The sequence below is a fragment of the Ostrinia nubilalis genome, chromosome 15, assembly GCF_963855985.1.
Source record: "Ostrinia nubilalis chromosome 15, ilOstNubi1.1, whole genome shotgun sequence".
Lineage (NCBI taxonomy): Eukaryota > Metazoa > Arthropoda > Insecta > Lepidoptera > Crambidae > Ostrinia > Ostrinia nubilalis.
Genome location: NC_087102.1, coordinates 2853959 through 2878108, shown reverse-complemented (window position 1 = coordinate 2878108; position 24150 = coordinate 2853959). Strand labels below are relative to the sequence as shown.

Below are 24150 nucleotides of genomic sequence, written 5' to 3'. Positions count from 1 at the left end.
TAATCTATTTAATTGCAAAGGTTATACCGTGTAAGAAACCCGATTATGTTTTACGATGGTGTGCAATAAAGTATATCTATCTTACCCCTTCATCAATGGCGGCCATAGCGAAGATAGTGGAAGGCGATATCTCGGAATCGTTGTTGCGAAGCGCCTTCTCCAGATTCTCGCTGGTGTCGTGCACTCCGTCGCGGACATCGCAGAACCTGCGACAATACAGATATTCATCATGTCTTCAGTCTTCACTGCAGGAGCACGACATAGGTATAGTGGTTATAAAATTTCTTAGCGTTTAGAGTAGCTTTCTCAAACCAAATTTTAAATAACTTGAAAAAATCGAACTGCCTAAGGCGGGAATCGAACCCACGAAGTTTCGCTTGCCGGGCGAATGCTCTTAAATCTGAGCTACTTAGACACTGGATGAACGAGTCGAAATTTTTGTAGCTGGCTGTTGCGGCCAGCCTTCAGCGTTGTGGGTTCGATTCCCGCCTTAGGCAGTTCTATCTTTTTCAAGTTACAAAACTCATCGTATCCCCATCAAGTATTTTTTTCGCGACATGTGTTTCAATTTATGCCTACCAAAATTTATCAAAATTGGTGGAAAAGTAACAGACAGACAGACTTAACTAATATCGCATTCATGAATAGTATAAAACATCATCATCATCACTATCTCAGTAATAAATTCTCATATAAATCCCATAGCAAAGATTATAATCTTGTTAAAACCGCGGAATACCCGTCATTTGTTACCGGCCGTCTAAATCTACACGACATTAAACGCCATTAAGAATCAGATTATTCAAATTAGGAACGTGTCGAACAACTGATAACGTCGCATGCGCACGTAACGGTCATTGGATCACGCCAGGTGCAATGACCTCATGACGTCAGAGCCGAGTTTCCGAAAACTGGCTGACGCGCGTCTGGCCTGAAGGCTGACTCAGCGCTCGGAAAGGTATGGTATAAGTATCGATGGACACTGAAATCTTATGTGCCTGCATTAAGGGCGATATTGCAACGAATGTATAATCTGATGCTGTCAATCTGTACCTGCATGGCGATAGCGAGGTATCCTTATCATTCATATTAGAATTAGAAACTGAAATGTTTACAAAACCAAATAAAAATCCTACTAAATTCTGATCCCAGCCCAATCCAATGCACCAGTCTTGGTTGTCCCCGTATCCCGGTAATATCACGAGAGAAGATGTATAAATGGCGGACTTAATGACGGGAGGCATTCTCTGGCACTCAACTACAGGTCATGCAGAGAAAGTAAAGCGATACAAAAGTATAGCTTTGTAAAAAGTAAAGCTTTGTCTTTGCCAAACAGATGTTCTCACCTCTCAGTGTTGGCTGTCCACAGCACGATGACCTTGTCCAGCTTCTGCCGGTCTCTGAAGTCCTTGATATCAGCTCTCAGTTGGAGATACTGCTCGTGCTTGGTGCCTCGGATGAGGTTGGTGGCGCGGTCCGCCTGGAAGAAATGTTTTATTTAAATGTTCTTGGACATTTTATCATCCAGTTCCAATGTAAGCAAGGCTTGTATGGATCTGACACAGAATATGCACTTCGCAAAATGAGCAATATTTTATAAACAAACTCTTCAGCTGACAACAGATCACGTCTGTGTCTTCAGCCTTTAAATTAGTATAGAAAAGGGCGCATTTTGCGAAGTGCACATTCTGCGTCAAACCCGTTTGTATATTGTGGACAATGGACAAATATGTATGTAATTGTATTGTAAAACAATGCTCGATAGGTACTTTATTTTTATCTTAGTTATATCCTGTAATTGATCTAATCTGATTAGATGACAATCTAACATAATTATGTATGTAGGTACCTAAGTATTTTACACGCAATATAATCGATCGCGTATAAATCCGCGATTCACTTAGGCCTCAGCCTCGAACTTAGCGGGCAGCGGGGCGGGAGCGGCGGCGGCGCTGGAGCGGGGCGGGCAACGCAGACCCGTTCTCGAAACAAGCGGGCAGCTCGCGCGGCGCTTTAGCGGCGAAGTGTTGTGTTCGGGGTTGTGTTGTCGAGATATTTGTTTCTATTCGCAAACGAAATGTCTGAACAACGGCGACAATTTTATTTCGATTCAAATTTATTCCTAACGCTCGATTTATTGTGGGCAAAAGAAGGAGTGCGCTGCCCGCTCGTTGCCCGCTCCCTCGCCGCTGCCCGCTCGTTGCCCGCTGCCGCCCCGCTGCCGCGCCGCTGTTTTTGAGAACCGGTCTATTTGATTTTACGCATAAGGCCTCAGCCTCGAACTTAGCGGGCAGCGGGGCGGCGGCGGCGGCGGCGCGGGAGCGGCAGGATCTTATGCGTAAAATCAAATAGACCGGTTCTCGAAAACAGCGGCGCGGCAGCGGGGCGGCAGCGGGCAACGAGCGGGCAGCGGCGAGGGAGCGGGCAACGAGCGGGCAGCGCACTCCTTCTGCGCCGCGCGAGCTGCCCGCTTGTTTCGAGAACGGGTCTGCGTTGCCCGCCCCGCTCCAGCGCCGCCGCCGCTCCCGCCCCGCTGCCCGCTAAGTTCGAGGCTGAGGCCTAAGATCCTGCCGCTCCCGCGCCGCCGCCGCCGCCGCCCCGCTGCCCGCTAAGTTCGAGGCTGAGGCCTTAAGCTCATGCTTATCATCTTGTTATTCATTAGGCATGGGCACTCTGCCCAAGGTCTCCGCTATAGAGGGGAATCCCCTGTCTGCTCCCAAAAAAAATGGCGCAAGTTCACTAAGCAAAAAATTTCCCGAGATGTAATAGTGTGAAGAAGTGAAGTGGAGAAGGGGAAAGCAACCGAGATCACCATCTCGTCCCGTGACACAAGACCCGTGAGTCGCCCATACTTTAGTGTGCGATTTAACGGTTCGTCAATTTTCCGCATAGTGTAGTTGCGCCTATGACTTCTTATTACCAATTGTAGTTGTACGTAATCACTTATAGTAGGTATATCAGTACGATCCCCCTAGGTCAGGGGTGGCCAACATGATTAGACATAAGATCTACTGTTTACTAACGAAACCCTGGGCGATCTACCACTTACATACTTCTTGAAATCTTAAATGAAACAGCATAGTTTAGTACACAATCATGTAGTATTTTTTGCCTTGCCACGATCGACTGGACTAATAGTCGCGATCGACCGGTTGGCCACCCCTGCCCTAGGTCCTGTACTAATAATGCTCAGGACCCCCAGGATAAAGATGGCCCTGATTATCCCATGACCTAGTTGTCCCTTTCAGGACCCGAACTCTATTTATTAGGTCTGCTTGGGCACACACTTTATCTCTACGTAAAGTGTCCAATCATAATGGATTAATGGATTGGCAACGGCTATTAATAGGTTGGCAATTGACGTAGCAGGAAAACGAGGCTATAAATAATACTTAAACTGACGTCATAGCGGTTTTGACAGGTAATCTTTCCATACATAAATCAGTCTGGTTAGTTACAGTTACCATTTATTTTATAACTCAAGAACGGCTGGACCGATTTTGACAATCTTCGAATTGTTGAATTCGTCTCTTCCACGAATAGCAGAATACTATTAAAATATCTGAACGAATCAATTAAAATGATGAAGGAAAATATTAATTATTGATTAGATTCATCACACGAAACAATATATTCATTCATTAACAAATAAAAGGCACGAAGTTCGTGGGATCAACTTAGTTATTCATAAAAATAAGATTCATATAAATCAGCTTCCAGTTTTGTTGTACCTAAAAATTAGATCCTACTTTCACAACAGTTGCGCGAAATCTGGCAGTACCAACATAAGGGTATTTTTAGATTGCTAAAAAAACCCTTATAAAAGTCGGCCGAACTCGTGTTTTCCAGAAAACTTCAGGAAAGAAACCGCGACGGGAAAAACAAAAGCACACGTGGAATCCGACGCGTCCACCTGACGCGTATTTTCTAAACACGGTGGAAAATGAGACCCACCGGCCATAGACAATGGCGGAGTTTGTAAACACGCCGCATTGTTCCTTCCACGTGGACTGGACATGGCCGTGACACGTGTAGGGAAAAACGGTAGACATTGAGTCATTTTCATCAATATTATGGAAACCTAGGAAATCATAGACAATAGGAGACCAGACACTATCCACAATAATTCATTGAAAAACATAACCCTCCTTCTGGCGCAGTCGGGTAAAAATACGCCTAACGACTATTTAATCCAGAATACTCGACGAACGCGCGTTGGTTCGTATCGATTACATTGAAACATAAATATAATGAACAGATGCTACCGTAAGGTACCAAGAATCAATAAATACCCAACATAACAAACTTCAGTAACGTGATACTGTTGGTAACAATTTAGACGAGCTGGGTATTTCGCCGAAACAGTAAATTTTCTGTGTCCAGGCAGGCGAACACATGTTTTTTTATATCTATCTGTATAAAACTATTTTTATGGGAAAGTTCATCAACAGTTTTATTTGTTTTTGCTATTACAATAGCAGAAACTACAAATAATACCGTAGAAAAACTTAATCAAAAGTCGTTTTTCTAATTTCCTTGTTATGTCCATTACTGTTGTTTGCCAAAATGAAGGCTCATTATAACAAATTGAAGCGTAATTTAATTCTAATAGCACTCTCTTTACATTTGAGAAACGTTTGGCTATCGGAAAATAAAAACTTTAAATGTCAAATACTTATAGGAAGAAAATAAAGTGAAGTTAAGTTCTTGTCCAGGTCAAAAGTATAATTTCCCTGGGTCTTCGTTTCGACCATTGTTGTAACGAAACGAAAAAACTTAGAATGTAACGCACTGCACCACTACACTCGGCCATTTCGTCCCAAGAGGCCATTGAGGCAGGACAGTACGTCGTTGATCAGTTTCGCGACAAATCGCATAAATAGGTCCCTCCTTGGGTTTTTGTTTACTAAAAAGTCAATTTCTTTGGACGGTTTTTTGCAACTAAACAATGGATTAATTTTATTGTTTATTTACACAAATGTAGTGTCTGTAGGGGTAAACCCATGATTTAAATAGTAAATGCATAGGGTAAATAGGTTTTTGTCTGTGGTGTCTTTTAGGCATAAATCTTATTTCTTTGGTCCTAATTTCCTTGTTTTCCGTGGCATAAAATGACCTAGGAAATTATAAAAGACCATTAATAATTCGGCGTAAAGTCAAATTTTGAGTATTTCTTTATTGGAATAAGTTTAAAATTTACATTTTAAGAAATAGGTATCAGAATAGATATAGAAAAACTTGTTTTTAACTTTTAACTCAATCTACTGCATTTATCTTCCTTATTTGTGTAAAAAGGTCGTAATGATATAATATTCATTGGCATGTTTGCTTGCGAAAGTACACAAAAATGGGTCGAACAAAAAAAAAGCAAACCACAGAAGAAAACTTAGAGAAAAAAATATTTATAATAATTTCTTTGGCTACCAAAAATTTATGACCTCATAACTTTGTTTCTAAAACGAATTATGACACCCCTTCTAGATATATTAGCTTAGTTTTTACTACTTAATGCAATGGGAAACTAAAAATAGTTAAAAACAAAAATAAAATTCGTGCCAAGGAAATTAGGCAAAATTGACCATTTTTGGCGAAATACCCAGCTGGTAAAGGTACTCGTTGTAGGTACAGTCGCGACAAACAGTTCGTGACACCTAAACCTAGCCAATAAGTTCGCAATGTCTTTGTTACAATTGGAATAAGGTTGCGTTGTCAAGTTTTTGGCCACTTTGGGTGTGACGAACTATTTGACGCTGACTGTACCTAGTTCCGGAGGGATCCTTTTCAATCCTAACAATAAACAAGATATGAAGAGGGTGTACCTACACCTACAGTCAGTAGGTATACTGTTGAAGAATCAATAACACACAATAACTGAAGAACTGTCTATTATATTAAGCCTTAAACGGATTCAAGATTACTTATTTAGGCTAGGGAGGTTTTTACAACAGTAAAATAAACACAAATTAAAATGTACAAAAAACCCGTTTTCGCAACATTTTTCATTTTTGCTCTGCACCTATTACTCGTAGCGTGATGGTATACAGCCTATAGCCTTCCTCAATAGGTGGGCAAATGGGCTATCTAACACTGAAAGAATTTTTCAAATCGGACCTGAGGTCGGAGTTCCTGAGATTAGCGCGTTCAAGTAAACAAACAAATAAACAAACTCTTCAGCTTTATAATATTAGTTAAGTATAGATTTGAGCATAGTTTTGACTTTATACCTACCTAGTAGAAGACGATACACGAAGCTTAAAACAAAAGGCAGTGTTTTAAGTATTTCAAAAGATCAGACTATTATTCATAATATTGTCTATATTGTAACTAAACATGTAGATTTTGTATCAAAAAGTCGTTCGATCCTATCGCCACTATCGTATTCATTTTATCAATGTATTTCAACTAGCTCATAAACCCACCGATTATGGGGGAGCAATTCCATAAGTGTACCTACATTACGTAAGGCCATAGCGTGCTAGTCCACGTGACGAGGCCGTGCTGATCTATTTTAAACTCTATATTTATTATGGAAAAGTTCTAGATCGATGTCTAGGCGAAGGCTGACGCATTTGTTGATTCGCTGAATTTCAGATCACGCACAAATTGAATAAAGTGGTTTTTCTGGTCATAGCAAAAAATATGCAGCTGCAAAAACATTTTAGTCACCATCGCGACATCGGGTCAAGTGGTACAAAATTAAAGTGTTTTTCCATCATTTAAAAGATCGTTCGGGGCAAGTGCCTTCGTTAATGTTCTAGAAGGAGTGCAATTCCACATTGTTCTCCATAAAAGCACAAGGCATATTAACCATCAAGCCGATTTATTTATGTTGTACAAAAAACAGCCTACAGCCTATATGTAGGTACGTAGATATCAGCCTACCTACATTAAGCTACTTTTTCGACGCGAACTCTACAGCTTTATTTGCATTGGCAGAGATCCATCATTAGGAAAATCAAAGATTAAAGACACCAAATAAGGACACTGAACTCCTATTTTGTGACTGAACTGTAGGTTACATCTGAATATCTGATCTACTATAAACCATAACAAGCTAGGTACCTAACTTTATTGCAGTTATGTGCTACATACAAAAAGCTGAACAAATGACCTTTTTGACCAATAAAACCACGGAAAAAAACAAAATATAAGTAATGTCTAAAGACATATACACTTCATACAACACTGCAACATAGTGACCGCTAATTACTTAATTCAATTAAGAACTCAGCTCGATCGCAACCGATGATCATGTTACTTGGAGTAGGATGTAGGAATGTAGGAAGTAAACAGTTAAGTACTTCAATAAATGCATACTGCTGCTATTCATAATAATATATCTAACTTTTCGCATAATATCAATCTTTGTTATTCATAGGTTTTAATTAAACGGTATTGCAATTAAACTACATGCTGAGGTAGCAAGTGCTAGGGATCTACTTCATCGCAAAATGATAGAGCCATTAGACGAAGTAATTGCTTAGAAGCGACAGTGGGTTGTATAAGTCGCCATATGCGCAAACAAATCGGGAGTACAAGTAGTGCCAAAGAGGATTAAGAACAACACCAAATTCAAACGAAAATCAAGTTTGAAAATCTAGCAATGACAACATCAATAAAAATACAAAAACATTTGTTAGCTAACTGTTAATGGCTAGCGTAGCAACAGGCTGCACGAAATAAGAGCGCGTGGCAGGTCGCCCATGCACTGGACCGATCACGTCAAAACCTTACTCAAGGGTCCACTCCACGAGTGTACAAGAAAAGGCAATGCGAGAGGAATGGCGACGGAGTTTAAAGTTGTCACCAAAAAAGGTGTGACGACCACGACCACTCTGCCAAGAGTGTAGCGACGAAGATGAAGCAACAGGCCGTCGTCATACAACTTGTAGGTTGGAGTCTAGACCAGCGGTTCCCGAATGGTGGTCCGCGGAACCCTGGGGTTCCGTGGAAAGGCCACAAGGGTTCCGTAAAAAATTGGGAAACCCTGGTCCAGACACTGTTTTGTTTATGTATTTGGTTATGTAAATGACTGTAACCTGTATGTGTACTTATTGAATAAAATGATGAGGTAATCATCTCGCTTTGTATGAGTGATAGAAACATTCGAAACATTGTTTCAGATTGCGCTCCCAGCAGTGGCGTAACCATACCATCTGAGGCCCGTGGCAAATTCTACGGGTTTTTTCAGGGGGGCCCCGGGACCATCTTCTGGGGGGTGCTATTAGGGACTTGGGCCGGGGCCCCCTCGGGTCGGGGACCCGTGGCATTTTGCCAGCTCTGCCACCCTATAGTTACGCCACTGGGTACCAGCTAACTAGGTGACGACATTGCATCACATAGAACTTACTTGGTTAGCAGCGATGAAGTCCGGGTCATATATGGCTGGGCGGGGCTTCATGGCAGCCATTTCCTTCTTGAGCTTCTGCTGGAGGTCGTGGTCGATCACCTTGGCTCGCACCATGGACTCCGCCAGGTTGAGAGGACTGATGTCCCATCCGTCGATCACTATTGGGAGAATATACATTAATGGTCAAAAAAGTTTAAATAAGCAGATCAAGTCCTATAAACATTAAAAACTATTTAACTGTCTGGTGGATGCCAATAATGTAATGGATGACATGACTCTCAGTTGACAATGATGAACGTGTTACTCATTAATAGTTAAACGTACTAAACTTGGGAGTTTCCTTACATGATGGAATCAAAGAGGAGATATCAAGTGTGGCTGGAAGACGCGCTGTGGGCAAGCCATCCGCCGGCGATCGTGTGATCGCGGAAAGCACCTGAATGCGAGCAATGCAAACCGGTCGTTGTGGAAATGTTTTGGGGAGACCTTTGTCCAGCAGTGGACGTCCTTTCTTCTTCTTCTTATTCGTTACGCTCTTGGCAGAGCGGTCGTGGTCACGTTGAGGCGTTGTTCACATCGGTTGTAGAGGCGGATACAACTCTCCGCACGATCTCCCTCCATCTCTCTCTATTGGCAGATTGTCTGGTGCAGTCACATAAGCCGTCTCCCACTGCTGCTTTTACTTGGTCGGTCCAGCGCATTCGCATTGGTGACCTGCCACGCGATCCTTTAGTTCAGTGTTTTTCAACCTTTTTCATGACACGACCCCCTAGCATGATAAAATATTTCGCGAACCCCCGACCGCTCGCTTTTTTTTTCATGCATTTTATAATGTTACAAATATGTTGTAGGGACCGAATACTTGAATCCATACAACATTTACGCATTTTCATAATTAGATTTCTAATAAATCTATCTTTAAAACTTTACCATAAGTTCATAAGCGCCACTTGTGGTCTAAACTGAATAAATATTTTTGATTTTGATTTTTGACTGATTTTTTTACTGAGGTAGTTTTTACGACCTCTCGCGACCCCCCGGGGGGTCGCGACCCACAGGTTGAAAAACACTGCTTTAGTTAAAGTGGACGTCCTTTAGTTGTATGTAATGACGACCGACGAACGAATGTTTTAAGGCATGTTTTGTTAACTGTTACTTACCCAAATCATCCGGGTGGATCATAGGAAGGAGTTGGCACATGGGGACGTAGACGTCACTGCCTTTTTCATCAATGCCCAATCGCACTGTAGACGCTTGAGTGATGGACCCAAACCTAAGACGTAAAAGTGTTGTTAACCTTCTTTAATGAAGTTTATGCTACACGACAGTAAACTTTATTGTTTAGAAAATGATTAAGTACAAAAGGCGAACTAAATGTCGTACGACATTCTCTTCCAGTTAACTTTTGGGCCAAACAGAGAAAGAAAGTGGGTTTCTCACTGAAAACCTGTTTCCAGGACATTATAATATCATGATAATACAATGCGAGTGCATTTTCGATAAGCTTTATTTTTGAACTTATTATTTAGAAGTTAAGATGGTTAATATTTACTTTCAGGTCTATTAACTTTTAGATTCATGGCTCTAAGACGCTAATAACAAGTGGTTTCGGAAGATGAAGTGAGCATGCATGGATCAAATTTATTCTCTGAAACGCTGCTTAAGTATGAATTCGAAATATCGGCCTTTGGTTGGGACTTTGGGAGATCCGCACTGCACATCGAATGCAGTGCGACGCGAGGCAGCGATCTGAAGCGATCTGATATGAAGCACTACACACGCGATATCTAGGTATCGCCTAGCAACCGCACTGCGTTCAGTTTGTGGAGCTCTATTTGTATAGTTTTATGAGATTCATAAAACTTAATTTCAGATTTTGTTTAGACAAAGATTAGTGATGATTAATTTGATTATTCTGTAATCGCAAGTGCGGCAGAGCCAGCATATGGCGTAAGCGCAAAATCTCGCGCCCTTTTTTATTTTTTTCTGGAGGATTTAATAAAAGTGATTTTAAGATTTAAATTGGACAAAGTGTCGGTGTCGGACTGGCAGAATCGAGTTCCGAGGAACGCGGGTTCGAATCCTGCCACCACTGGACTATTGGGGTGAACCCACTAGTGACACAACTATCTTACTATGAAGAGTTAACTTTTAAAAATAATAATAACAATAAGGCACAAAATCATTTCTAGTTATTTCTGTAAAAACCTCTCAGGAATTTAAATTAGGTAAATACTTATTTTTATAAGAAGCCATTTTCACCATCAATCCCTAATTTTTAATTTTTAAGTGACCTTTATAGTAGTAACACATAACAGGAATTTTCTTTCAAAGGGGTCACTTAAAAATTAGGGATTGATGGTGAAAACAGGTATTATTTTCTTACCAGTTTGAGTCCATAGTCCCATTCTTAGTGTTCCATGACAGCTGGTGGCGGTTAGCAAGCACAGCAGCTGTGAAGGTGGATCCGTTGTTACCGCCCCATCCGACGAGCATGACACCCACTTTGCCCACTTTCTTCGCAGTACGGAGGCACAGTGACTTACGGTATGGCTTGGCCTAAAAACAAATAAAAATTAGTCACATTCTCATTCATGAAATTGACTTTAAAGCAGAAAGTTAGGCAATAATGTGAATAGAATATTGAAATTCAGAATTGAAATAAATTGGAAGTTTCCAAGGTATTTCAAAATGTACACCATCGAATAAAGATAGTATGAAAATAAATTTCAGAAATTTTCTCCATTATTTCAGCGCGAAATACATAAACTTTTAAAAAAATTAATGAAGGTAACATGAAAAAGCTTCTACAGACTTGCCTTGTGTTCATTTTATAAATTATACAGACATACTTTGCTAGATTTCTGGAGCATATCTATCAGAATATAAATAGTAAACAGAGAAACTTGTGGAAAGTTCCACAACATTCCTGAAGAACTAAAAAGAGGGTGAGTATCGATTGATCGGCGGCAACCTGTCGCGGGGGGAAACAAAAACTAAAGCACTATAAAACCTAACCAGAACATACCACGTATTCATTGCCGGTTTTGGTCACCAGAGTTTCCTCATACACATAATCTGAATAAATATAATCATCAGTATATTTCACGTTGGGGCTCGAAACCACTAAACTCGTATTCTTTTCCATGATAACCGATATGAGCTTAACGAATAATTAACAAGAAATAATTTTGAGAAGAATAGTTAATCATACACCTCGAAACAACGCTCTTTTACGGTAGAATTTTTAAAAGATCGAATAATTTCAATATTTTTATTTTAGCGCAAGAGCTCTACCCTCCACAACGATCGAGAACTTACTGACAATGACATTGACAGAACATTTGCTCGAAATGACGTGAATGAATGGAACCGAATGAAATGATTGAACGAATGATTTGTCTTTGGTCCTTCAACTCTTTAGTCTATGCTACTATCAAAACAATGGATCGGTTCATGCAAAACTGACCACGATATCAAGTGACTGAAGTAGTAATATCACGTGATATTTTAAGGGGAATACACAATAGCTATAAAAGTACTTAACAAATGTTAGTCAATTTTATGTATTAAATTATAAAAATATAACCCTTTATTCGCTAAAATTAATTAAAAAAATTAAATGCTTATAAATTAATCTTAAAAAATCATTTAACTACTTTAAAACTTTACGATCCATTGTGATGAATTTAAATATTAAAGATTTTTTTTAAATAAATGCTTCAGGATAAATAAATATATGTTTTGTAGAAACAGTAGGTATAGTACATACTACATTATACCGAATGGTTATACTGAGTTATGTTTATTTAAGTTTCATAATTCAATAAAATATACATGTTTCAACTCTCATGTAACCGCTCATGCGCCCTTCTTTCCTTCCAGTCGTCATAAATAATACAACTATCCACACAATATAGGTACACTCAACATCTACTATGTGTATTAGCACTTTGTAGTTAGTAAAACAAAGTACCTCCTCCTACCACCTATAAGTACTACATGCCGCTTGCGTCTAGCTAGGTTTGTGAAGGAAGGAATCTTGTAAAAAAACAACCTATCCCTTTTCCTTTGTGTGTGTAGGTGGAAGTGTATGTTTGAGAGCATGATGCACTACAAAAACACAGATTGAAGCATTCGTCTTCGTCTTTTTAAGTACCTACGCGGTTAATGTACCCTTAGGTTTTTTTGTAAACATTCTTTTTCGAAGAAAATATTCTTACTTTTAAAGATTTATTAGAGTAGATACAGGATATTGTTAAAGTTAATTTATTTTAAAAGTTAATTAATAATTGCCAGAATGGGTACTTAGTTTGCTGAAGTCATAAGAAATGGTAGGTATCAACTACATAAAGTAAATTATTTCTCCGAAACTACTTGCATTTATAAAACATGTACATAAATCAAAATACAAGCATAATTAGAATAATGTAGAACCGTTCCTGTTTGGAATGTATGTGCTCTGTCTATAATACAATAAAGTTGTATATTAATTACGGTATAATAAAGCATGCGGGGGGCGAGGGGGCGCGGCGCGCTCTCATATTCCGTATATTGATTGTGTGCGAGGGGGCCGGGGCAAGGAGGGGGCCACGGCGTGCCCCACTCTGTTTTTTACGACACGGCTTTCTGTGTAACATAATTATTGTATTTAATTTTGTGAAATGTTTCGGTGTTTTACGTGAAAAATCGGGAAGTAGGAAAAGTGAATTCGAGGTAAGAAAGTTGCACCGGTGTGATATAAAATCAAAATACTTCGTTGCCGAATAAAATAATATAAAATTTTATACATCTAAATTCCGTCAGCGGCACGTACCTACAGTATATTACACTGTCATACCGCGTACGTATAGTGTTTTTTACGGGCATCGTTCTAAAAATAAGTTGTAATAATTATAATTTTATGTAGCGGTCGCAGTTGAGTCGGTTTTCTGTCGATTATTCAGCAGATGTGATAGAGTGATTTGTGTGTGATAAGTGTTTGTGGTGGTCCAGATGCAGGGGTTGGTGAGCGACAAGACGTTCCACTTGAAGTGGAACAACCACCTGCAGAACTTGAGCCAGCTGTTCACGACCATCTACTCGTCGTCGGCGCTGGCCGACGTGACGCTCTCCTGCCGGGACGGCACCCTCAAAGCTCACAAGCTCGTGCTCTCAGCATGCAGCCCTTACTTCGAACAAATATTCAGGTACATCACTCGCATTCTTTATTCAAATTCAAAAAATCGATTTATTCCCCTTGGTTTTTTACACTCCAATTTACGAATTGAGTTTCATTAGTTCTAAATGACATCATTATTTTTTTACGTGGAGTTATTTTTAAATTGTGTGTGAGTACTTTGTGTACAGCCAACTGCAAAACCAGCAGATCTATTTTGGCTCTTGGAAAATTATCATAGAATATTATGTTACCATTTTAAACAATCTTTATTATTACCTCTGCCTGACTTTGGGTGCTTTGGGTTTAATTTGTACTTTATCTATATGATAACAGAAAAATAACTATTTATAATGAAAAGATAATTTATTATTTAAATTACTATGGTTCACTGATAAAATTCTTACAAATAAGTGTACTTACTTAAGTACATAGTTATCTGAGATTCATTGTAGATATTTTTTATCGTAGGGACAATCCCTGTCAACACCCCATCGTCATCTTGAAGGGGATCCCATTCTCGGAGATCAATCTTCTGGTGGAGTTCATGTACAAGGGGTCCGTAGACGTGCAGGAGTTGGATCTCCAGTCTTTGATGCACACAGCGTCCGAGCTGGAGATCCGAGGACTAGCGTATGAGGCTCGAGATAACGCTGCCCAGATGTTGAATGTCAACTTGGAGTACCCGACATACCCACAGACTCAAACCTCAGTGACGGCTACTCCTCAGACATACCCCCAGTCAAGAACAGATGTGGAGAGGCTGAAACAGGTGAGTGATTGTAGCTTAGTAAATCTTTGAGTTTTGAACGTAAATCTTTGAGTATTCTTCTTTTAAAAGATCTCATAATTCTTGTGAACTGAAATAAATAGCAAATTTTCCTTATCATTCATATTTTGCACACCTTATTCATCATTTAGTGTGACACATCCTATTATTACCTATGAGATAAACATATTTGAAAAAAAAAACTGTACCGTTATGAAATAGTCTGGCTTGGCACACAAAAGTATGTATTTATCAGAGACCAGAGTACTGTCTTAATAAGTTAATAATAAATAATTAGTGATTTGTCTTAATCAATAATTAAGTCGTTTAATGAGATATTATGGTTGTTACTGATAGATACTGTATTATAATACAGTTGGGTTAAATATTTGCCAAGTTGCTATATAAAATATATTTTTCGTAAAGTTTGGCTACAGTTTCATGATTACTGAAACTGTAGCATTTGATTTCCTCATACAACAGACGCAACAAAGTTTACGTTTGTCATATTTATTTAGTCAACTGTGGGAAATTCTCAGGACTGACTCAAGTAAAATATTGTTTTCCATATTTTATTTGAGTATTTGTAATAATTATGAAAACAGGAAATTGCTCTGCTGCACTAGTTTTTTTTCTACCTGTACAGAGGATGACACTTTAAGGTACTTAGGCTGAGTTCCACCACCTAATTTAACCGTAACTATAATGACAACTGGTGTTTTTGGTATGGAGTTTCACAGACTTTTGACGTTTCTCAAAGTTAAAGTAAGATGGTGCAACCCAGCCTTAATGTGACATCTTATAGAGTTGTTATTTTGCAACAAAAGTTTATGCGCTTTTGTCTTTAAATGTATTTTTTTTATAAATTATAAAAATATTCTTTCATAGCAATATTTTCTTACTAAGTAATTGTATAGTTTCCAAGCTTATTTTAGGTATTTGATTATATTTTGGATGAAGTATTAAATCGGACAAAGAAATTTAACCAGCGCAGTGACTTGGTATGAGTGGTGTGTGTGATCTTTTACAAAAGTTTCATTAACATGCATAATTTTATTGTACTTTTGTTAGTTTCTATTTTGCTGTATAATTATGTAATCCTTTTGAAATATCTCATATTATATGAGGTATTTACATAAAAAATATATTAGGCAAAGTTATTTATGCATCTAGATTTCTCAATATTATGCCATTAGAAAATAATTGTTTGCATGTTCTTCTAATGTAAATAGTGCTTTGGAAAACAAAACAGTAATTTGGAAGCCCACAGCTAGTTTTTGCACAGCCAATCAATTATATATTTTCATAGACAAAGCTAAACTGAATTTTATGAAAATTATGTCCTCCCTAACACCTTTTTTTCTTGCTAATTGAGTACTCTGCCATGTAAATATACTTTGAACAAAAGATAATGTATGTAACAGGCAATGCATTTTTTCATATTCTCTACTTATAGATTAAATTTTGGCCTAGTTCAGCCCTTAATATTTTTTCTTTGTATTAAAATTCAAAATCATTTGGAATGTTTTTATTAAATCAAGTTTTACTTTATTTAACAGCCAAACTGGTAGCTGAGTTAATATTTACCTGGATGTTTGGTTACAACACAGTTATAAAATATAATTGATTTCCACTTTTAAAGTTTATTTTATAACGTTTATTTAACGTTATAAAATACATTTTAAATAGCAAAACATATTGCCTACTTTAATCCTTACAAATCGGTTTTGTGAACTCCTACATAGAGGTCTACTTTTGGTTCTTTATTGGAATTTAAACCTAATGGTTACTATTATTTTAAAGTTCAGTCTTAAATGTATGTCGCTTTGTAACGTTAATGTGCCATTGCAGTAATTCGTATAATTGGTATAATCGACGTTCTAACGTAATTATTTTAATGCACAAAGATATAAATGAGCTTTCTCTCAGTTATTGTAAGCTCAGGACATTGACCTATCTCGTTGACCTGATGTGAATTGGAATGGCTACTTGTTTCTATTGTTACTTCTGTTTAAAAGGATGAGGGATATTTTTTTGAAAGATATAATTTAAATAAATGACATTAATTTCAATAAATTATTTTAATTTTAAACTTTCTGAATTAAATACAGGGTTTATTTTTATATATTTTTTTAATTGGCATAGCTTAATTAATTGTTACGGGTTAATGACATCATGATATGGTAGCGCGGGGAGCGCAGTGTGTCTCAGGTTCGAATCCAGGTACCTACCTACGTCATAACACAAGGTATTTTTTATCAAAACTGTTTCAAGGATTAATATGATTCAAATTACTTCATGCAAAAAATGCATAACATCATTTTTTTGTAATTACCAGCAGCTTACTAAGTATAGCTTGTAGATTTTAAGATAAGATAACGTTTACGTTTATTCATACTTAAATACACAGTCGTGACTCAGTTCAAAATTACGAATCACACACAGCCCCTTGCGGGATTCAAATCTGCAACCGCTCGTTCGAAAGCTGTGAAAATGTATAACTATTATGCCATCTCTAGCGGTCATTGATTTTAGTTCATCTCCCCGCCCATAAACGTAGGGCGGTATTTCCACATTTTCCACCTTTATGTCTACAGCTTGTTAAACTACCCTTCCCCTTCTGTTCACCAGTTGCGCCAGACAGACACGCTACACACGTATACACTGTATAATATACAGCCGATAAATGTATAAATGCACATAACGATGCGTCGAAATTGCAATCGATTTGCGACTTTTGCAAGCTTTAGAATTGTCGTCTGACATCTTTTTCTACTTTCTAATTTAAAGACACGTGTAGCACAAATTCTCTAGACCTGCATGTCGTCTAAATACGTAATAACTATTAGCATTAATTTATAAATATACATTTATGCATATTAAAATTACGAAAAATGTATCAGTCAAATGAGCTAAAGATAAATTAAATTGAAACTTTAAATATACGAAACGCGCGACATCGTAGGCGTGAAAATGGTAGTTTGAATAATATTTCCCGTTTTTGCAACATTTTTCTTTACTGCCCCGCCCTTATTGACTGTAGGGTGATGTTATTAGCCTAAAGCCTTACTCGCTAAATGGGCTATCCAACACAAAACATTTTTTTCAAATCGGACCAGTAGTTCCTGAGATTACCGCGTTCAAGCAAGCAAACGTACTCTTCAGCTTTATAATATTAGTATAGAATAAAACTCTAAATATAACTTTATTTGACTTGATCTTGATCACATTCAGTTTTGAACGCGGAAGAATGTTCACTAATTTTGTTTTTTAGCTTTCTGTATTCTCTGTTAAAAATAAAAAATACACGTGAAAGAATTATTTCGATACGTCAATTAGTTTCCAAGATATTGAATTTTAAAAGTGCGGGCGGCGGCCGGCCCGCCATTTTATGCGCGTGACGTCATATTACAACGACTGGCTCATATTTGTATGGGTGGAATCTTGCAAACTGAATTAAGACCCACTTCCAGGCAACCGATTAAGCTGAAATTTCGCAAACACATGTGATTTGGATGACCATGCAATATTATGATGACATGGAGCTGATCTGATGATGGAGCTGGAAGGTGGCCATAGGAACTCTATAATAAAACGATTTAAATGCATCGAGTTTGGGCTCGTTCGTTTTGTATTGATGAGTATTTTAATTCTATATAGTAATCGGGGTCTAATGATGGAGCTGGAAGGTAATTCGCAATAAAACGACACAATCGCATCAAGTTTGGGTTTGGTTCAATTTTAATTTCTGTGATGGGTCTGGGTGTTAATATGTATAATAAGTTTGTATTTACAAAAAAAAAAAATTTAAGTATGTTTATATCCGTTTTCTAGTGAGCGGACGCTGTGAATGTACGTCACACGGGGTCACGTGACCGTCGGCGGGACTCAATATCTAAGCGAACTTTGAATGCCTATAAAATCATAACTACTGGGTATTTTTGAATGAAATAAAAACTAATGTATTTGTAAATGTAAAAGCTTAACTGTAACATAGGTTTCAAGTGATTTTGCATACCTAGTAACATTCTCAATTATACAATCAACTGTACATCAGGCTCTACATTTTTTTTGCAAATTAGCTCCTATTACCATAAATTAAGCTGCCACTGTGTTTAGCTTGATTTGCTGTCAATATCATCAATATATTAATGTACAATCGTATGAAAATATCACGATCACCTCACTGTGTGACACATATTGACTCTCGTTAAATTTTTAGTTAGTACAGTTTAATTTTTTAATATGTCATTTTCTAATGAACTACGAAACATTAAAAACAACAATTCGAATCTAATTTTTATTTATTTATTTGTTTTACTTTAATAGCAACAGCAGAGCCAATTACAATTAATTAAAGATATATTCATTACTAATACTTAAATTAAACTAGATACACGGTTAATAAATATAATCAATTATAATAAATAAAGCCAAATATTTTCTTAATAATTCACTCGTTTAAAAATAATATATGTTTGAATGGTAAAGTTAATTTAAATCGAACATAGAGAACTAACATAATTTATCTACAACATGTTTAAGTTATTTCTTATGTTAACTATTTTTATGCTAAGTAGGTACGTTATGGTAAATAATATATAGATAATGTATCTGTAATCTTTATCTATATAAATAAACAAAGTTAGATAATATTTTGAGTCACAATTTCAACGAATACTTAAAATTTTCCTTAACCTCACCGGCCGAGGGGATGTCCTTATGACGTCAATATAAATATGTATTTTATTTACGAAAATGCGGTTAAGTTCTAATGTTTTAACATTATCCTCATTTTGATAATACTAATATCTCGTAAGTAATCGGACTTCCACGAAAAAGATCGAGTTCGGTGACATCGATAAAATTGTTTATTTTAGATGTTATTCAATTTGTTAATATAAAAGTATTTTCATGTCAGAAAAACAACTAAACAGCCGAAAATATAATAAGAACTAGCTTTTTCACGCGTCTTCATCTGTGTAGATTTGGATCCATCACAGAATGTCTTTCGCCTTAGATTAATAAAGTCCCATGACTAAATTGGGGTTTTGTAGTACATATAAAAAAACTATTGCGTCTGTTGGTCAGAGGACTTTTCTACCACCCTATGTTGAAGGTCAAGGTCTGCTACTTTTTGCTTTGCAGTCAGATTAAACTTTGTTAGGAGATGAGAGATTATAATTTTTCAAGTTAGCTATAAACATTATTTTGAGAAACAAATAAGTGTTTTGGGATATTTAAGATTTTACGACCATATTTACGATTGCGGGATGGATAAGGCCCAGTTTCCACGAAAACAGAGAGAAGAGACGTGTTTAAATGATAATTTCTTTATTTCCACATCTCTCTTTTCCGCTTTGGTGGAAAACGGACCTAAGACTTTAAGCAAAGCTACTTTACATACGTATAAGCGAAGAAAATAAATGTACGACAATAAACAATCATTTTGCTGACAAGGACAATCGAAATTAGCGTTTATTCATTTGATCATAGGCTATTTACTAAATTGCATTTGTAAATGCAATACGTATGTGCATAAAAGTGGCAGGAAACTGTCAACACTTGGGCGCGGTAATAAGTACAGTCGCGAACATAATTTAATATACAAAACCGGTTTCTAATAAAGAATATAAATTAACGGTTTGTTAACATTTTCAACGGATGTAAAAGCCTAATGAGACCCGTGTCAGCATCGCTTAACAATGCGCTGACATGCTGTACTGCTGTTAATTCGATGTCGCGGTTACTTGCCGTTGATAAGTTACTCATCTCGTAGCACGATTAGTTATTATGGGCTGGTGGAATAAAATCAATATCCTTGGACATTTTACACGACGTCATCTAACCAAACTAGGCAAAGCTTGTACGAGTACTTATTTCAATATTAAATGTTGTAAATAGTAGTAATAATGTGTAAGTAATAAGTTTTTGATGTGAAAAATAGTCATTATCAACAAAATAAATAAATATGTTTATAAATACAAAAATGTTTGTATGAGGATCGAACCGCCGATCAGTGGCGTACATAGTAACAGAGTATTCAGCCACTGAGCTAAATCTGTTCCTAAAGAGATTTTCTTTTGTCTTTAGCTCTTTAGTTTTCTACATTAGGTTTGGAAAAGTTTTCCTTTACTAGAAATAAAATTAGGTCATATAATGTTACTGATTCACGAGCACAGCTTCGTTTCCTCAAGATCGCCCGGTTCATTTTTAACTACTGTAATAAAAGCGTCCTGAATTTTGTATTAATTAAAACCAAAATTACTTTCATGAACTTCAAATATAATCTAAGCTCTTACACGTGTCTCTCGGTCCATTTTCTTTTTGGTACAAAATCAGGCGTTTATTTGAAAGAGACTGTACAATATTATTTTCCGTAAAGTATGTAGCATTATTTGCCTATTAGGTATAATAAACTAGCGGTGCCCGCGACTTTGTACGTGTGAAAATAGTTTGTTTGAACAATATTTCCCGTTTTTGCAACATTTTTCTTTACTGCTCCGCCCCTATTGGTTGTAGGGTGATATTATTAGCCTTAACCCTTCCTCGATAAATGGGCTATCCAACACAAAATCATTTTTTCAAATCGGACGGATAGTTCCTGAGATTAGCGCGTTCAATCAAAAAGCAAACAAACACATTCTTCTGCTTTATAATATTAGAGATGACTGTACAATATTATTCTCCGTGACGTATGTATTATTTGCCTATAAAATAAATGTTGTATTGATAAGTTTGTAAACCGGATAGACAAATCTCAACACTTTGATATTTACATAATATCAGTTAAATTTCGTGAAACTTAACTTGTTTTTGGACGTGTTTTGTTAAAATTTAACACTAGGTTCTATAACAGTTATAAATAAATAAAACATTCCTCAATAGCAGCAATAAACATTTATTCATCAACAATTAACAAAAATAATATGGAAAATATACATAGTTTTAATAAATATTAGCACTAAAATGAAATAAACAATCAAGAAAAATTGATACGACTGACAAATATTGTGCAAATGTTTTTATATTAATAGAGTTTAGTATACTTATATTATGTTACATCGTATATAGTATATTTATTATATGTTACATCGCACCGTTGCGTAGTATCTACAAAGCAGGCCCGTATTATGAATCCAAGCTTAAAACTTTGTTTAAATCTCAAGCATAATTATAAAACTTATTCTTGGTCCTTATAGACTGCACCATCCAGTTCTAAAGTAAGCAAAGAGTGTACTATGATGGGTCCAGGCAAAAAATATAAATATGCGCATTTTTTGGAAGCACCTTAATACAAAAACCAAGAGAGATAAAATGATCCATGATTGTGAATGGTTGAATATGGATACAAGCGCAATTTTTTGAAGAAAATATCGTTCTAAACCGAAGAGAAATAAAATACACCAATCATAACACAGAGTTGAGTTTAAACAGTTTTCTGAATCTTTAAATACGGGCCGCAGCGTCTTAACGCAGTAACCAATGTCCCGGATACGTAATATAAACAATCTAAACACACGCATCGCGGCACTGCGCTCGGATGCATTTATTTAATTTTCATATTTAAACAGATATGCATAGAAATGCATAGCGCGTTTCATCAGTCAAGAATTCGAGAGTAACGCCCGTATTCACAAACGATACTTGCTTAAGTAAAGCAGCAAATCGAACGCACAGCTTTGAATAGAGCTCTGTGATTGGTTCGTGTGTTACCCTATGTGTCCACGTTGTGAATACTATCGTAAGATTTTGACGAGATTTTCAACAGCTTCTGAAAATCCTTTGATCCTTAAAAATCATGTACCTACCAAGATTAAATCTGCAGGGCTACTACCAAAAACCTCGACTAGAGTTTGGAATCTGTCCCTCTCATGCAAAGAGACTCCAAAACCCCCCGTTTACGTAAAGGCATTATGATTAGTTGATAATTAAGTAACAAATTTTTAAAATGTTTATTTAAAAAACATACATAACTAGCAATAGTTCACATTGCAGGTATTAAAATAATCAAATATTATCGCATGGGATAGGTAAATATTTAAATTACAAGATAATAATACAGATAACTTTGACTGTAAAAATAAAAAAAATATAATAATATACTTACCACGATAAAAGTTATTTTTTCCGTTGTAAGTACCTACATTAATATTATTATCATGATAGCAAGAATGCGATGAAGAATGTCCGTCATGCTACAAACCATTATTGTTTAAATTGTTTATTATATGTCGTGCGTAAATAAGCCAGCTCAGATGCTTCTAATACATATTTTATATCATACGCATATACGCATTAACCTATCGCAGATGCGCGAATATCGGTTCCGTTTTCAAAATATAGGTACCTACAGTACACCTTATCATAATCATCCTTTTCTTCACTATACACCACTAAACTGATGAATAGGCAATCTAAAGTCTTCAATAATACTGTAAATTTTAACTTGGTTTGATGGATAAACCACCAGGTTAGAATATGGAGAAGAATGCCTGGCATTAAATTCTCCTTTTGTACCCTGTTTAATGTGCAAATCTATACTAATATTATAAAGAAAAAGAAAGTAACTCTGTCTGTCTTGCTTTCACGCCTAAACCACCGAACCGATTTTGAAGAAAGAAGAACGGTCACGCCCCATACAAAAAAAACCCAGACCCGACAGAAACGAGACATACCTCAATTTTTTGTCATGTCTTAATTAGTTAAATTATATATTTTTTATATTCGAAATCTATGTATAACACCAAAATATTACCCTTTGTTTTTGTTCAGGCGTTGTACAAAAACTAGTACAAAATGCCTATTTATCACCAAAATTGGTAAATGTATGTACCTAAATGTCTATTACAGCTGCTATGGAATGTATCTAGGTGACCTGGAGATACAGCCGGATTATACAGGGTGGAAACGAGAAGTCACAAAATCCAAAAATTCAATGTTACCAGCTTCCATAATCTGTAACCTATTATTGGTACCATTTGAAAGAGCTCGTGAAGCACTTTCAGAATCAGTAACTAGTTTTTCGATATCGTTTCCACTCTGTATAATCCGGCTGCATCTCCAGGTCACCTAGATACATTCCATAGCAGCTGTAATAGACATTTAGGTACATACATTTACCAATTTTGGTAATAAATAGGCATTTTGTATTAGTTTTTGTATAACGCCTGAACAAAAACAAAGGGTAATATTTTGGTGTTATACATAGATTTCGAATATAAAAAATATATAATTTAACTAATTAAGACATGACAAAAAAACTGAGGTATGTCTCGTTTCTGTCGGGCCTGGGTCACAGATGATCGTTCTTCTTTGGCATAGAGATTTTTATCCCGGTTTTTGAAACAGGGACGCGCGCGATAAAGTTTTTCTGTGACAGACAAAATTACACGCGGACGAAGCCGCGGGTGGAAAGCTAGTAAGTTATAAATAACAGTTCCAAGAATTATAGAGGTTTTTCCCTAGACCCCACACTAATTGATCTCACCATCTTTACCATATCAACAGCTTCAAATATCTTTCCCTAGATCCACATGTACCAACAATCCATGATGCGCGCTGAAGAGATCCGGCGCCGGCGCCGCGAAGACAACCCTGGTACCCACACCGCCGTCAACAATATCCTGGCTGCTGCTGCTAGGGAGATGGAGGAGGCCAGGCATGCAGCTAGAGCTGGGGAGAGAGTGGTGGCTAGCATCCAGACTGAACAGGAGCAAGGTAAGAATAGATCTTAGGTATACCTTAACAGCGTCCAAAATTCCCGGCAGCTTTGCTTGAGATGGAGGAGAAATCAATTGCATCAGATGCCCTGGCAGTCTCTCCATTCTGGATTGAGAGAGCGAACAGAGCTGGAAGATTGACGGCGTAGCT

The 24150-nt window shown here is 37.0% G+C and overlaps 2 protein-coding genes across 2 annotated transcripts in view; one reads left to right on the top strand and one right to left on the bottom strand.

The window, feature by feature from the left end:
• Nucleotides 1–11661, bottom strand: part of LOC135078738 (inositol-3-phosphate synthase) — a 31606-nt gene extending 19945 nt beyond the window's left edge. Inside the window, exons 1-6 of the mRNA XM_063973296.1 lie at nt 11379–11661; nt 10737–10909; nt 9511–9623; nt 8351–8508; nt 1347–1480; nt 86–206 (exon numbers count right to left, since the gene is read on the bottom strand). Coding sequence (XP_063829366.1) covers nt 86–206; nt 1347–1480; nt 8351–8508; nt 9511–9623; nt 10737–10909; nt 11379–11498 — 819 coding nt within the window. The 5' untranslated portion in view covers nt 11499–11661. The remainder of the gene's footprint in view (nt 1–85; nt 207–1346; nt 1481–8350; nt 8509–9510; nt 9624–10736; nt 10910–11378) is intronic.
• A 1684-nt stretch (nt 11662–13345) lies between these two features.
• LOC135078602 (protein bric-a-brac 2-like) lies at nt 13346–24148 on the top strand. Its single transcript, XM_063973131.1, has 4 exons — nt 13346–13539; nt 13980–14280; nt 23808–23997; nt 24048–24148. The coding sequence occupies exons 1-4, from the start codon at nt 13346–13348 to the stop codon at nt 24146–24148; spliced, it is 786 nt and encodes a 261-aa protein (XP_063829201.1).
• The last annotated feature ends 2 nt before the right edge of the window (nt 24149–24150 follow it).